Source organism: Phragmites australis, chromosome 6 (genome assembly GCF_958298935.1).
Source record: "Phragmites australis chromosome 6, lpPhrAust1.1, whole genome shotgun sequence".
NCBI classification, from domain to species: Eukaryota; Viridiplantae; Streptophyta; class Magnoliopsida; order Poales; family Poaceae; genus Phragmites; species Phragmites australis.
This window is the reverse complement of record NC_084926.1, coordinates 17,033,380-17,049,019: the sequence shown is the minus strand read 5'-3', so window position 1 is coordinate 17,049,019 and position 15,640 is coordinate 17,033,380. Positions and strand designations below refer to the sequence as shown.

Genomic DNA, 15,640 nt, shown 5'->3' with positions numbered 1-15,640 from the left:
GTGCAAGATATAAAATACATGATGCAAGGTGGCTGTACCAAGAGCTCTTTGACGTTCCCGAGTCAAAAAGCTTCTGGTACAGCAGCTTTGCAGCATATGTTTCTATTTATCTAAGTTTAAGATGTAAAATAATACTCTACTGCGAATATTTCGGTATGAGGTCTCTGTCTATGCATACCCCATACTGAAGAGTTCGTGATAGAGTATTTTTGCATATGTTGATAGGTTATCACTGCCGGTTCTCAGCTATAATAATTTATAATTATCACTTTCGGTTCCATAAACAACTATGATAACAGTTTTAAATTAACATTGATAACATGTTATGTAGTAGTGGCATTTTATTGAAATTGTGTAAGCCAAGTCTCCTACTCAGGAACCTCAACTTCCTTTACCTTATACTTGCCCAGCAACCCCTACCCCTGCATGGGCTAGTAATTTCAGAGATAAATGATATAAATTAATTAAAAATGGCCTTATGTTTAAGATTTAAGATCCAGTTTTTTATGATTTGCAAATAGATATGAGTTTTGTAATTACTTGTGTGGGTGAATGTCTGACTCCGTATTCCGTATAACATGTTCTATTTATGTTGTGTATGAATCCATTTGTATTAGTACTACCGGTTAGAGATGAACATTCTAATTTTAGAGAAAGGGAGAGAGAAAGGGCACCAACAGGAATACATGGTTTCCCCCTTTCGTTTCTCAGTTCTCATGCATGGACTCCTTTTTTTCCTGACGCCTTTTTGCCTACCTACGGTGGACTTCAACTATGTTTTGTGTTTTCTTTAGATACATGCTGCGACTTGTTCATTGGTTTAATTGCAACTCATATTCTCCAAGCTAGTGATCAAACGCGTGCATGGAGTGCAAATATACACGGTTGTTTAGTATTGCATTAGGACTCTTGTTAATGCTTGTCAAACGTAAGTTAGCCAATTATATCCGCATGATATCTTTCCGTGACAACGTGTTGTTGGTTTAAATAATCTACAGCTAAGAGATAGCATATTGACACTATTATAGAAAGGGTTATCACTGTCATTTCAAAAACTATATTACTACCGATTATTGAACTAGCACTGATAATAAATATTAGTGCTAAATCCATAAACTTATAGTGATACAAACTGTCGATTCTTGAGCTGATTCATAGCTGGAACCAGCAATGATACTCAATCCAGAGGAGAAAAAAATTAAAATTTAAACAGTCAGGCAATAATTTATCCAAGCTTTATATTACTAATCTCTAGAATTACTGATTTATATTATACTAATATATAATTAAGTCACTAATAATTTCTAACTCTATCATTGTACATCAAAAATAAAAGACACAGCCACACACGCAAAAGAACCCTAAACCTATCTTGCACGTCTACCACAGCCACTTGGGGTCGGTTATGATGACGAAGAAGTAGTAGTAGTTGTTGTCGTTGTTGTCATCTACGGCTTTCTCCCGCTCGTCGGCCTCCTCCTCCTCCTCTTCCTCCTCCTCCTCATCCTCATCCTCTTCATCTGAGCTCTGGAGCCTCTTCACCTTCCATCAAGGAAGTAGTCCTAAATGTCATCCTCGAAGAGGGACCCTGCCAATTTGCTGCAGTCTGAGGACCGCGCCTCGTCCAAGCTCTCTAGCAGAGCCAGAGCCTCATCATCAGACAATGGCACTGGTGTGGATGGCGTGGTTGGAGATGGTGGTGGCGGAGGTGGCGGTTGAGTGGTGAAAGGATCAAATGGCCTAAGAGGAGGGTGAAATATGCACTAATTAAAATAACTTCTATTGAATTCTAGAACAATTAACAGCCTTAGCTAGGCAAAAAGGTAATACAACTACACGATCAAACTAGAGGAAGGCAAGAAAACAAGCAAACTAGAACACAAAGTAAATAAAGAATTGAAAGCTTGGAAAAAGTAAATGCTCTACGAGAAAGTAAAGAGATAGGCAAGAGACACCAATTTTTTTCGAGGTATTGAGGAGTTGGCAATCCCCCTAGTTTTCGTTAGAGCATCCATCAAGTATATCACTCCCCCTTGAGTCATCAAGACTCAAGTGCTCCCTCATGATCGTCACTTCTTTATCTCTGATTAGCGGGCATCAAACAAAGTACATTGCTCTTCTTGGGGGCTCCCATAAAAACTCCAAAAACTCATCAAGACATCTCTAATCACCAAAGACTGGCTAAGTGTTGCCAACCATCAAAAGTAACAAGCCAATAGCTTCACTTGACCAAGATCAAACCTAAACTCTAGCTAGATGCACACTTGCTACTCTCTAAGTACTAATGATGTCCTTAATCTTCAATTAGGGACTCTGCAAATCACTCTAGTGCTATCTCTTGCTTCTGGATGACACACACAGTGTATGAGCTCCTCTAGGTTCACAAGATATCAAAGTGAGACCGAGCGAGGGGGTATATATAGGCTGGAGGTTCAGATCTAGCCGTTGTCCAACCACCCACACTTTCTGTGAACGCTGGATGATCTGGTGCACACCAGCTCACATACGTTAGACCATCCGGCATGAACCTTTTCTGAAAGCTAGCTGATGCCAGCTGTCAATTTCTGTTACTGCTTTGAAACACTCCGGTGAAGCCTCTTGTACAAACACCGGACCATCCGGGGTGCACAACCACGCCAAACCGGCTGCGGAACCCTCTCTGAAAAAATTGCTCCGCTGAAATCACCATGTGTCTGCCGAACCATCCAGCTTGTACAACCATTTTTTTCATCACAAAACTTCGGTTATGTATAAAAAGCTCCGCATGTATTCCAACCTGAACGTCGGACCATCCGATGTATTGACTTGAAGCACCTTTTCCGGCGAGTTCAATTTGTTGAATGCCAGACCATCCAACTTATGCAATTTTCTCTAGACTTATCCAATTTAACCTTTCTCGAGTTCTAACTTCTCAACAACTTATCTATGGACTTCTCTAAGCTACCTAGTGCTAAAAATTTACAAGTGTGCATCTACCCAAGTCTAGACTCATTTAAGTCAAGTTACTACTCTTAGCCCTTCTTTATAGTACAGTCAAAAGACTAAGAAATAGAATATATACTACTATAAGTGTCATTCATCTTCTTATGACACTTAGAACTAGAAGATCACTAATCTTGATGCTCATATCCTTTGATCATCTATAGAATCATCTTATGGACCAAGAATATCCAATTATCATTGTGAACTAAATTTTTATACTCTTCAAAATAAACTTATTAGTCATAATGATACAGTTGTCATTAACCACTGAAACACTTACTACTTACCTAAGGGTCCTACAAGTGGCCAGAGCAGGAGAAGGTTGTGGAGTGTAACCCATCGCGTGATGGCGATAGTGGAGGGGAGAGGGTGGAAGAGATCGAGTGCGCACGTGTGAGAGCGAGAGCGAATGAGATGAGCGATCAAGTGCGCCAGAGTTAATTTAAAGGCGTTCGAGAGAAGCCGAGCAGACGGGTGTTGGAATTCATACGTTTTTTAGGTTATCATTGCCGGTTTGTTAAATATAACCGATAGCGATAGTCATTGTCACTACCGGTTATTAAATACATGTCTTTTTATGAACCGGTAGTAATAAGTTGATTATCACTAGTGGTTCGTGTTACTAACCAGCAATAGATGTATCACAACTGATTCGTAACAAGAATTGATAGTGATAACCACCATCGTTGTCGGTTCTTGCTGGCTCGATTTTTTATGTGCGCCTTGAGCTTACGAATCGATAACGATAAATTATCACTACCAGTTATTACCAAACCAGCAGTGAAAGGGGGACAAAAATGACTCTTTTTTTAGTAGTGTGATTAGAAATTACAACAGCAGATCTTGGGATCAAGGGTCGATGTTTTGCTTTCTTGCGAGAATTTCTATTAACTCTCTTTTTCTCTAGCATGCTTCACATGAGCCTTACCATATATGGAGCTTCTGGAGAAGACTCCAATTAGTAAATATAAAGATAAAGGTTGGAATGAAGAAAATTTGCAAGAAACTTTACAGTTCTGAACAATGTTTGTTCAGGAGCTTTTCCTGCGTACGTCTTCGTCATGGGCATGAACAAGGTGTTCTTGATAAAGGTAGAGAGGCAAGCCTGCTCTCCTTATAGGTAAAGGAGAAGAACATAGCTTCACCCATTTTGTCCAGATAGGCTTACACCAAATCTCTATCGAAAAATCTGATCATCGATCAAAACTTCTCTGAACAGTGCACAAGTGGATGTGGATGGTCATTCTAGGCACTGAAGCAGGGGCATGATAAATACTGGAGAATGGAGGTGGAATCCGAATCCTTCGTGTCCAGATACAGATCTTACCATGTTAAATCCTTCGTGCATCTTTTCTGCTCTTTTTCGATTCTGATCACAAGACAAGTTATGCTAATCTTGCCAACGCCAGATACATCTCTCTTGTTTGTTTTTGCACTGTACCAGACAGAGACATATACGCATGACCTTTTCTTTTTGAAAAAAAAAAGGTTCAGAAGATTGACTTGCAATCATTTTCAGGCAATTGTTCTCTCTCTCATGAATCTTGCCTTATGTCAGCCATGGCCCATGGAATAATCCTTCTCCATTGTGTCCATACATTTTGCCTTTTGCAACAACAAAGAGCTAATAGAATACAAACACTTTTGTGGTTTTTCAGAGATGCCAATTTGCTAATAATGACATGCGCACTAACACAAGTTCGTGAAAAAGGGAAAAAATCTTTAACATAATTTCCGTATGGCGACTGGCGATCGAGACGATGGTGTAGGGTTCCAGATTAGCCTTGGCAATGGTGTAGCGGAAACATGAGGGAACCCTTCAGGAACCCTCAACTACCCCATCCCGCACCCGCACCCGCACCCCCACCCCCATCTCTAGGTAGAATACTTAATTATTTTATTTTCAGTATTGCTTCAATTCATAAGGCATCACAAATTTATGAAAACATATAAGCTGTACATAAATGTTTGCCATTTTTATTATTCTTGAAATTTCCACTCAGGTTGTGCAAGACAATACAAAAACCAAGCATCTCGTAGCTCTTCTTTATGCACTATTTATAAAGTTAATTGTCAGATCTAATCGCTCCAATAGTGATCAAACTTTTGAAATTTTCAGGCCTTCCATATACGTACATAACCTTTTATACACTTTAGATGTATAAGCAGGAAAAAATGCATACACCTCTATGGCTATTTTGTAAAATTGCAATTTTACCCCTAACTGAATTATACATGTGAGGCACCATAATGTTAGTGGGTAACTTAACGGGTGGGCTTTGTAAGGTAAACTTCATGATTTGTATTCATGTAATATATGGAGCAAAAAGGGAAAAGAAATCGAACACATGTGACCTTAGTTGGTACATTACCTAGCATTGATGTGCACAAGGATACATGGTATGTCACAACATAATTTCCATGGGTTGGTGTAAATAGTAGCATACAATGACCTGGTCTCATTATCTTGTAATTACTAGTTAAGTGCAGGAAACCATATTTCAGCCCGAATAAAAATAAGTCCTATTTATATAGTTTTTACATATTTGTAACAGAATAATAATTTCTTAATACATAAATAATTATTGCAGAAAATTGTTTTTACGTCATAAGTCCACAACCACCTAGCTGCTTGGCTAATTGCTTACTAATTCGCTATGGGCTACGAGTGAACGGTGAGATGAGGGGTCTCTTTTTCATCCCGATCGAGTCTACCTAACATGCGATGCCCATGTTCTTCGATGCACGATTCGCCGCGATGTGGCCCCTCCTCATCTTCTTCCCTCCCTAATTCCCAAACCCTAGCGCACGACGCACAGCCGTAAGTGGCGACGAGCTGTGCCAATGACACAACAGCCAATGAATTTTCATCGTTTGCATGCCTCTGTAGCGCGTCCGGCACATAGGCCACCGGCCCGACACCCTATGGCGCGTCCGGCACATAGGCCACCAGCCTGACACCCTGTAGTGCATCCGTCCCACACACGGCCACCAGACCGACGCCCATGTAGCACGTCCGACAAACACGGCCACCAGCACGACGGCATCCGCGTCGCGAGGAGTCCGGTTCAGCTACCTGCCTAGCAATCACTTGTAGAGTGCAAAGATATTAAATGGTATATTACAGTGATGTTTTCTTTTAATCTGAGTGCAAAGAAGCAGGCAATTGTAGAGTTCTATTCCATCCAGATAATGAAATCATACCGGCCTTAACATCTCGTAATGTATGTGATTGTAAACACATAATATATCCAATAAAAGAGGTTTATAACAATAGGTAGACTAAGTTCAATAGTAGTATAAATAGACCAAAGTCCTCTTATTTGTCTCCATCCTTGAGTAGGGTTAGATCACGTTCATCCTACGCAACACGGCGGCACGGGCAAACTATCACACTTGATGGGGTGCAATGAGTACACTTCACATATGAGAAAGTCAGTCTTCTCTCTAAAAAAAAAAAGAGTTACTCATTGTTTTGCCAAAAAAAAAAAGAGTAGAGTAGACAAAAGTACACTACCTTGCAATTCGTGAGCTTCTACTCTATGTGGGGAGAAGACGAAGTAGCTATCTGCAGTCATGGTCATTCCACCTAAATTGCATGAAAAAAGTAAGTACATATATATTGTAAAAAACTTTTGAAGCTAAATTAGTAACAATGGACCTAGATAATTTTCATACATCTTATCCTGTTAATTTTGACATGCACTGTAGCCAGAGTGTGATAATTTTCATACATCTTATCCTGTTAATTTTGACATGCACTGTAGCCAGAGTGTGGAAGTCTGTTGTCGCTAGTCGCCATTGCATGATGTGTCGCACAATGTACGAATCCCATATGTGGATGATGAGCAACTTTCCTCTGCGAATTAGACGATGAATTAAAATTGAACATTGCAAGAAATTACAATAAGCGCCAACATACATATCTCTCATTCATTATCGCGACATGCCTACTCGGTCGCCGCCAAAAGTTCTCTCTATCATGGATGTTAGTAACATAGACGACCAGACCTATAACATCTATAATCCCAGTAAAATATATTTAGACAAGCTATTATTAAGAATGTTTCACAAACAATACTTAAGTAAAATAAGATACCTGTGAATGTCTTAACTGGCCGTCTGGCCACATCCTCGAATTCCATGAAGCTACGCGAAAAAAGGGGGTGTTGATCGTTCTTCCTGGATTGTTAGCTCTAGTATCGGAAGAAAAGCTCAAATAGTAGTTGGAACGTATGTAGAAAAGATGGTGAAATTGTACAACATCTATGGGCTCAAAACCCACACCCATGTGTTGTCCCTTCACAAGGATATCGTTGAAATGGATTCACTGCCTGCAGAATGCCATAGCTTCCATTTTGGTGCTCTGCAAAAACCTATATTGATCAGACACTTGATCCCATCACATGCACTATAGTTCAAAGAAATGAGATAAAATCCACAAATAAAAGAATTGCACCTCCTCATCTACCAATATAAAGCGTAGGTACATATTGCCATTATACTCACGTATGTTCCCTTTCCAGAAGACCTTGGCACACACGTCCCACCATCTGTAAATATGTTCCATTTCAATTTCATCGAAGTGAACCCATTTGCATCAGTGAATAATGAAAGAAAATCATCAGTAATAGGCTAGCGCTTGATAAAGATGATCTATATATCAAAGAAACAAATCATTTTTACTTGCTTGTTGGGGGTCGCCATTCACCAGGACGATAATGAGTGGCATACACCCTCTTTTGGAAAAACAATTGACAGCCGGAACCCATCCGATAGCTTTGAGTAGAAAAGAATGGTGTTTAGTGCAAGAATTAAGTAGGGAAACAATGGAGGAAGTAGGATACCAAAGCGAACAAATAATTTATCCTATCACAGTATGTTCAAATTTGACCATGCAAAACACAGCACACTAGGATTGTCATCTGTACACTATCATATGTGATCCATAGGAGAACCCAAAAGTGATATAGTGATAGAAGCCAATTTCAGTGAGCTATTCATGTTATTTGTGACAAAAATGACATAGCAGTGAGCTATTCATGCTTAAAATATTCGATAGCTAGCCTGCAACAAGGATAGCATGGACGAGGACCGCGGCTCCGCCATCGCCGGTGAGATGGAGAAGGGGAGGCAGTTGAGGTTGTGGCGGAGGCGAGCCTGAGGAGGAGGCACTTGATGCTGGAGAAGGGGGACGTGGAAGGAGGAGGCAGATGGGGTGTGGGCAGCCAGGTGTCCGTACGATGCGACCAAGGAGGAACTTCAGCCATACGCGGTGAGGAGGGAGCAATGCGGCGGTGGAGAAGGTAGCAGATCTGGCTCTGTAGAGACCGACGGGAGCGGAAGGTCCAGCAATGGGGACGACGTGCGATTTAGGTCAAGGAAGTTGGGGCACCCTTGTCGCCCACCACATCTTTGTCGTGGCCTAACGCCCAATCCACGACATCTTGTGACTGAACCCAACGCGACCAAAGTGTTAGGAGAGGCGCGATGGTACATTGGTGAGGAGGAGAGGGTGGTGGCGACGCACGAGGAGTAGAGGGTTGGGGGTGGATCTGAGCAGAGGCATGTATTGGATGTGGCGTGTGGAGACCAGGACCGGAGCGATCGTGCCTGGCCCACCTGTCGACGTGGGACATGAGAGAAAGGGAGCATGGAGAGGGGTGTGGGACAGGAGAGGCAGGACGTCTTACCTGTCTTGGAACGACCACTGTATATTTTTTAAGTAGTAGAGATAACTTTATCATGTACAGACGATTTGATTTTGGTAGGATATTTCTCATAATACATTGTACATAAAACATCATGAATTCACACCAACACTCATATACATACATACATATCATTTCTTTTTGTTGGTTGTTGGGAATGAGAAATCCATGTGATTGTACCTTGTGGATTTAGGATAATGGGTGGCAACCACGTCATACTTAGATGTATCTTCTACAAACAACATACCATCGGCACCGTCTACCAACAACATGCCATCGGCACCGTGATTACCTGATCTGGCGCCGCTTGACGCACACTACCTACAGCTTTACCACATACACCACTTCGGTGGATTTTTCTTTCCCCGATTACGTTGCACCGCTTGTCACACACTACCTACAACTTTATCGCACATGTGTTATATCACACCGGTGGTTGTTTTTTTCTACGATTACATGGCACCGCTTGTCGTACACTACCTACAGCCTTACCCCCCACAAGTCTAACACAACGCCGATGCTTGTTTTTATTCTTCTAGGGCATAATTATCTGGCACCGCTCGCGGTACACTATCTACAGCTTTGCCGAACATTACCTACAGCTTTACCCCACTAGTCTAACACCATGTGGATGATTGTTTTTTTCCTCCAGGACCTGATTACCTGGAACCGTTTGTCGTACACTATCTACAGCTTTGACACGTACGTGTAACACTGCACCGATGGTTGTTTGTTTCTTCTAAGGGGGAGAGTGCCGTTCCAACCTTCCTGTGGACCTGTGCCTGCCCTTAACATTTGTTGGGCCTATATAACGCTACCTAGAGGCAGGAGGGAGGACCGGAGGAGACACAGGGGTAGAGTATCAAGTGGCAGGCATATGGAGAGCTGGTGACTGGTGAGTACGTGAGAGTCCCTCTCTCTCTGTCTCTCTATAGTTGCTAGGAGGGAGGCCCATTTAGCTATTTGCCTCTCCCTCCATCCATTCATCCATATCTCCCTCCCTTTTGCCATTCCTTTTCTCGATTTGATTCCGCCTGCCATTGTCTTCTCTCATTCTCTCTCCTCTTAGCATACCCTCATCCTAACTTGCTCTCCTGCGACCTGCGTGAGATCGATGTAGGAAGAGCAATCAGAACCTCGGCGACCAACAAGCACAGCAGCAGCAGCAGCAGCAGCAGCAAGGATCAGGAGGCGGCCAAGCAAGCAAGCAAGCAGCTCAACCAGAGCAAGCAGGAAAGGGGCGACGAAGCGTCCAAGAACAGAGGTAACAACACCTGCTCCCGAATCACTCGCTCTCAACCCCCTTCGATTGCTCGATTCCTCTGCCGGTCAGGAGCCTCGGCCGCCGGATCACCACCCGTTCCAGAACTGGATGATGGGGGTGGGCGTCGAATCGAATCGACACATGTGCCGGCGGCGGCCGCCGACCTGTGCTTCTGCTGCCTTTCCGTTTTGATATCTGTGCTGTTTCTTCCGCTGCTGCATTATCACGCTGGATTGGGAAAGCTGGCTGTGCTATGATGGCTGACGAGGAGCGAGTGTCGCTGACGAGCGGGCCCCGCGCGTAGCCGGGTGTGTTCGGTCGCTGCCAGAGGGGTTAGGGGAAATCATCTCCGTTATGAGTAGAGATGGTTGGCTGTTAGAGGAGCAATTTCCTCTTTTTTGCGGATAAAGAGAGCGCTTTATTAATTAATCAAAGTTGCTAGATGCTCGACACATGTCTACGATTTACGTCATACTGCACTATGACATAAACGTACATATACTTCACAATGTTCTTAGAAAGCCGTCTTGCCACTTCCAATGCCTCCTGCAAGCGCCAGGCCATTTCTTATTGATGCATTTTTGACCGATTGTTCTAGGTTCAGCCTGTACGCAATTAGCTCGTCTTCAAAACAATTGTTGCGCGTTAGAATGGGAACAGAACCGTAGTGTTGGCCTACACGTATCAGATGGACTAGGACTGGTTCTTCTCTTCGGTGTCCAATATTCTAGAAAAGAATCTGGATCGGGCAATTGGACGCGAAATCGGAACGAGAGTCCAGAGCGGCGAGGGGTTTCGAAACCGACAAGGCCAGCCGGCAGACAGAGACAGCAGAACAGGGGCACTCACGTCGCGTGGCACAGGCGCACGCGGGATCCGTGTGATCGAACCGTCACCGTCGGATCCCCATCCCACGGCTGCAGCAGGACTCCCGCCGCGTGTCTGCGGAAAGCGGCCAGCCTTTCCGTTAGAGCACGGAAGCAAATTTGAAGAAAGGTACTCGTGACCTCTATTTTTATCATATATTTTGGATTTAATAGCTCGTATATATATGTAAATTTGATAAAAGACATATGTCATACAGAGATAAGAGTCTACGTGTGACACCCGTCACATATAATTTGCTTTCGGAGAGCACGGGCCACGCACGGGCCACGCGATTACTCGGCTCGGGCCTACCAGTCAGCGACGGACAGAGCTAGCCCGTGCGGCAGCGAGCGGCCACGTAGGCGCAGGATACGCCTGGCCTGGGGCGCGCGCGCCGCGGGGGGCGTGGACGCGGCTGCTTGGGCGGGTGACGCTGCCCGTGCCAGCATGCAGCTGCAATGGCTGATGCAGCCCTGATGCAGGCCACCCAGCTTTTGGGTTCAAGAGTGAAAAGGAAGGCCAGCCCTTGCATTCATCGCGGCTAGCCTCGTTGCCATTTCCTTGTCTTCTAGCCCAATCTGTTCATGCACATTGCCCCTTAATTACACATTCACTAGTACTAGTTCAACTCCATTTTCACTTTCCAAACGTCTCATAACCCAATTGTATATGAATGTCGTTTGTTTCTTGTATTGAGCCATCTCAAACTAGATCAAATTTGGCCATTCCAGCATGAAAAACTTTTTTCTTCAAAATCTATTCGAGTAGAAAGATCGAATTTGCCTGGCAGTGAGAAAGCCACATGAGCTTTCCAATAGTGTCCCCAGCACCTACCCAAGTGCAGACTAAAAAAAAAATCACCACACGTCCTAAAGATTCAGGTTCAGACAGGCTGCTTATTTGAATGCGGTAACCAGGCAGCGAATTTTGCCTCATGCTCGCGCACTTGCGCGGGAATCTGATGGCGGGACTAAAGCATTTGTCATTGGTGTCACCAAAGGCATTTCCTTTCTTTTATCCCCATCCAGTCACCCTGACGTGGTTCTTGATTCCTCGGTGCCTATTCTATTGCACACCAGTGGCTCTAGTTGGATTCTTTCCGGCAATAATTCGTTCGACCATTGCCTGTGGCTGCTGCTTGATCTGAATCCCAATTCCCACATCGCAACCACGCATATATTATTGCCCTTGGCTGGCACTTTCTTCGTCGCCGATTTGTTCGAGCAGAAGAGTATCTCGCTGGTGCGTTCTGAGGTGATCGATGGCCTTATAGTGATGTAGTAGTCTATGGTCTAGAGGCTAGAGCAGAGATGGTCCAACCACCATTGTTAATTCGCCTATTGCTATGATAATACCAATTGAGTGGTTTTATAAATAGAAGCACAAGGCCCCGGTTCGGATTTCCGATTCACAGTTGCGCTCTTCTGTTTCCCTAAAAAAGAAATTTAAGTGTTCCCTCTTCAATTCTGCACATTTGTATCTTCATATCGGTGTCTCAATTCCTATGAAGTTCAGGACATGCAGGTAATGCATTTTCATAAGTTTGATGTTCTTGTTCAGAAATTGATCCAAAACTGCTAATGACTTTTCAGGATATCTAAAAGTGCAGCTCAGGCTTAGCTTTTAACTGAAGCCTTCAAATATTTCCGGTGAAGAGGAACTTCGAGGCCGGCTGAAAGAAGAATCTAGTGAAAGGTATGTTTGTTCCGTTGTCTACAATGATTAGATCTTCTTTATAAGGAATTTCACCATTGCTTCTCTGTTGAATAATTGGACCGAAGTTTCTGTTCTCATGATTGGATTAAGGCGTCTCCAACAAATGTTACCTAGCTATAAGGGGTGTTACATTAGACTTTTGCTTATGTCGATGAGAGAATGAATGAAGAGAGAGAAGAGATAGCTACTACAATGATACTGTAAATAGTCTACTCATTAAATACAATGATACTGTAGTCAACTACATGCAGACCTACATTAAATACAATGATACTGTAGTCAACTACATGCAGGCCTACATTAGACAGTGCTATAATTGTGCTATTGGAGAAATTAACTATTGTACTATCTATTAGTGACATGCACAACTGTTATAGATAGCAGTTATCTATATTGTCAGAGATGCTCTTAGCACACCTGAGATGGAGTATGTACTGCTTTATACTTATGCATCTTACAGCATATTGCGACATGAAATTGCTAATTTGCTATGCTATATGGTGATTCTTTGCTCATATTTGGTTCAGTGGAAGGATTCATCGGAATCGGCTCGCAAGATGCTGCCGTACTTCGATCCGGAGTACGAGAACTTCAACCAACGCATCAACCCTCCCCGGTCTCTAACTTGCACTCTGATTTGCGGAATTTTCGATTCATTGTCCAATATTTCAGTGCTTGTTATTAGAACCTCTGCTACTTCATGTACTTAAAAACAGTGATAATTAATCTTTCAGGGTATGCATTGACAACACCACATGTAGTGACTGCACCTTAGTGAAGGTAAAAATCATTTCTAATCTCGTTAACTCCACTGATGACCTACAAAATTCTGTCAAGAATCATTTCACCTCATCTTGGGCTTGCCTTTGGAGTTCAGGTTGACAGCATGAACAAGAATGGCATTCTGCTGGAGGTGCTGCAGGTCCTGAGCGATCTCGACCTCCACATCTCGAAAGCGTACATTACCTCGGATGGTGGATGGTTCATGGATGGTAAGATATTGCTCATGCTAGTAGCAAAGTAGTACCTACACTTCAGTTTCCCTTGTTCAGATCCTTACAAGCTATGCTACATGTTACAAACTTAATGCAGTGTTTCATGTGGTGGACAAGCAAGGACAGAAGGTGACTGACGAGAAGACCATTAAGTACATCGAGAAGGTTGGCAAAAATTGGTATGCTTTTGTAGCAATTGAAAATTAGGAAGACCAAAAGAATAAACTGAAGTATTGTTTCATTTTTTTTTTTTGTCAGGCTTTAGGTCCAGAGAGCAATTTGCTTGGCGCAAACGGCAGCAACTCACCGGGAAGATCGGTCGGGATGCACTCGATCGGAGACCACACCGCCATCGAGCTGAAGGGGCCCGACAGGGCCGGCCTCCTGTCGGAGATATTCGCAGTGCTCGCCGACCTGCAGTGCAACGTCCTGGCCGCCGAGGTATGGACGCACCGGACGCGCGTCGCCTGCGTTGTGTACGTGAACGACGTCGCCACGGGCCAGGCCATCGACGACCCGCGCCGGCTGTCCCGGATCGAGGACCGGCTGCGGCACGTGCTCCGCGGGTACGGCGGGGGCGACGACGACGGCCGCGGCACGCACGCCAACTTCGCCGTCGGGTCGACGTCGCACCACGTGGACCGGCGGCTGCACCAGCTCATGAACGCCGACGTGGACTTCGACGGCGTCGGCGACGGCGCGGTGGTGGCGGGAGCCGGCGACCGCGACGGTGACCCGGCGGCGGGCAGGCCGGCGGTGACCGTGGAGCACTGCGAGGAAAAGTCCTACTCGGTGGTGAACGTCAAGTGCAAGGACCGGTCCAAGCTGCTGTTCGACATCGTGTGCACGCTCACGGACATGCAGTACGTCGTGTTCCATGCGGCCGTGTCGTCTGAGGGCACCTACGGCATCCAGGTGCATAAGTCATAGTGCTCCTGCACACACCATTTTTCTTTTTGAGTCACCTCGACGTCGTTTCAGGCAGTATCAAGCATGAAGATTTCCATGTAACTTTTTTTTTCTTCAGGAGCTGTACATTCGTCGCAAGGATGGTAAAACGCTTCTGAAACACGAAGCAGAGAAGGTGATCAGGTGCATCGAAGCAGCGATCTCGAGAAGAGTATCCGAGGTACAGTTCAAGTAGGTCCCATCTGGAACGCGGGACAATCCTGTTTCCTGTGAAATTCCTGTGTTTCAAACAGACCTTGCCGTTCACTCCTGCCCTGCTTCTAGTAAAACTGGTCCACATTCTTTTTTCTGACGCCGGCGAGCCATTGCAGGGCTTCACCCTGGAGCTGTGCGGCAGGGACCGGGTGGGCCTGCTGTCGGACGTGACGAGGGTGCTCCGCGAGCACGGCCTGACGGTGACCCGGGCCGACGTGACGACGGTGGGGGAGCAGGCCATGAACGTCTTCTACGTCCGCGACCCCTCGGGCCAGCTGGTGGACATGAAGACCATCGAGGGTCTCAGGGGGGAGGTCGGCCAGACCGTCATGCTGAATGTCAAGAGGGTGCCTGGTACCGTCGCCAAGGCGCCGGAGCCCGCCGGCGGCCTTGCCAGGACCAGCTTCTTCTCCTTCGGCAGCCTCCTCGCCAAGCTCCGGGCCTGATCCATGATCGATTCCATTGCCGATTCCGATTGTGTAATTGATGTAGAGATGAACTGAACTAGAGTAGGGGGGAGCAAGGGGGAGATATGGATGTGGCAGATGTGGTTGTACAGTTCATAAGGAGCTCTACCAGGGTACAAGGTACCAGACTGGTGGTTCTGTTCATTGCAGGCTGCAGACTGCTTGTTGAGGTGCATAAGTGCATTTTGCTATCTGGTCATCTGAATTCTGATCTGCATCATTTTGCATTCAATATGCTGTAACATGTAGAAACTCAAATGATCATCTCGTCAGCTAGCTCGACATTTCAGTCTTTGGCTCTGCATCACTTCCATCTTCAACAATACTTAAAGTAGGAGCAATTAAGCTACCGTTTTTCTGAAATTTTAAAATTTTCTGTAGAGACAACAAGGCACTCTTTTGTGGCAATGACGGTCAATATAAAATCATAAAATACTTGCAGATGTAATACAATGCGTGGACGATAGGATCAAA

General features: G+C 44.7%; 1 protein-coding gene across 4 annotated transcripts; it reads left to right on the top strand.

Moving 5' to 3' along the window:
- Window positions 1-9,443: 9,443 nt before the first annotated feature.
- LOC133921976 (ACT domain-containing protein ACR3) lies at window positions 9,444-15,466 on the top strand. Of its 4 annotated transcripts, none has more exons than XM_062367108.1 (10): window positions 9,444-9,588; window positions 9,814-9,957; window positions 12,417-12,519; window positions 13,068-13,156; window positions 13,275-13,320; window positions 13,418-13,532; window positions 13,633-13,700; window positions 13,794-14,450; window positions 14,563-14,664; window positions 14,816-15,466. In XM_062367108.1, the coding sequence occupies exons 4-10, from the start codon at window positions 13,098-13,100 to the stop codon at window positions 15,143-15,145; spliced, it is 1,377 nt and encodes a 458-aa protein (XP_062223092.1). In that variant the 5' UTR covers window positions 9,444-9,588; window positions 9,814-9,957; window positions 12,417-12,519; window positions 13,068-13,097; the 3' UTR covers window positions 15,146-15,466. The 4 variants fall into 4 exon arrangements, with proteins under 4 accessions (XP_062223092.1, XP_062223095.1, XP_062223094.1 ...); XM_062367111.1 differs by having other exon boundaries at window positions 9,478-9,588; window positions 9,804-9,957; XM_062367110.1 differs by adding an exon at window positions 10,689-10,953 and having other exon boundaries at window positions 9,521-9,957.
- The last annotated feature ends 174 nt before the right edge of the window (window positions 15,467-15,640 follow it).

Excerpts from the sequence above, each read along its gene's own strand:
- LOC133921976 (XM_062367108.1), top strand. The coding sequence starts at position 13,098 with ATGCTGCCGTACTTCGATCCGGAGTACGAGAACTTCAACCAACGCATC. Across the intron at positions 13,321-13,417 it reads GTGACTGCACCTTAGTGAAG|GTTGACAGCATGAACAAGAA; the intron begins GTAAAAATCATT and ends TTTGGAGTTCAG. Across the intron at positions 14,665-14,815 it reads TCTCGAGAAGAGTATCCGAG|GGCTTCACCCTGGAGCTGTG; the intron begins GTACAGTTCAAG and ends GAGCCATTGCAG.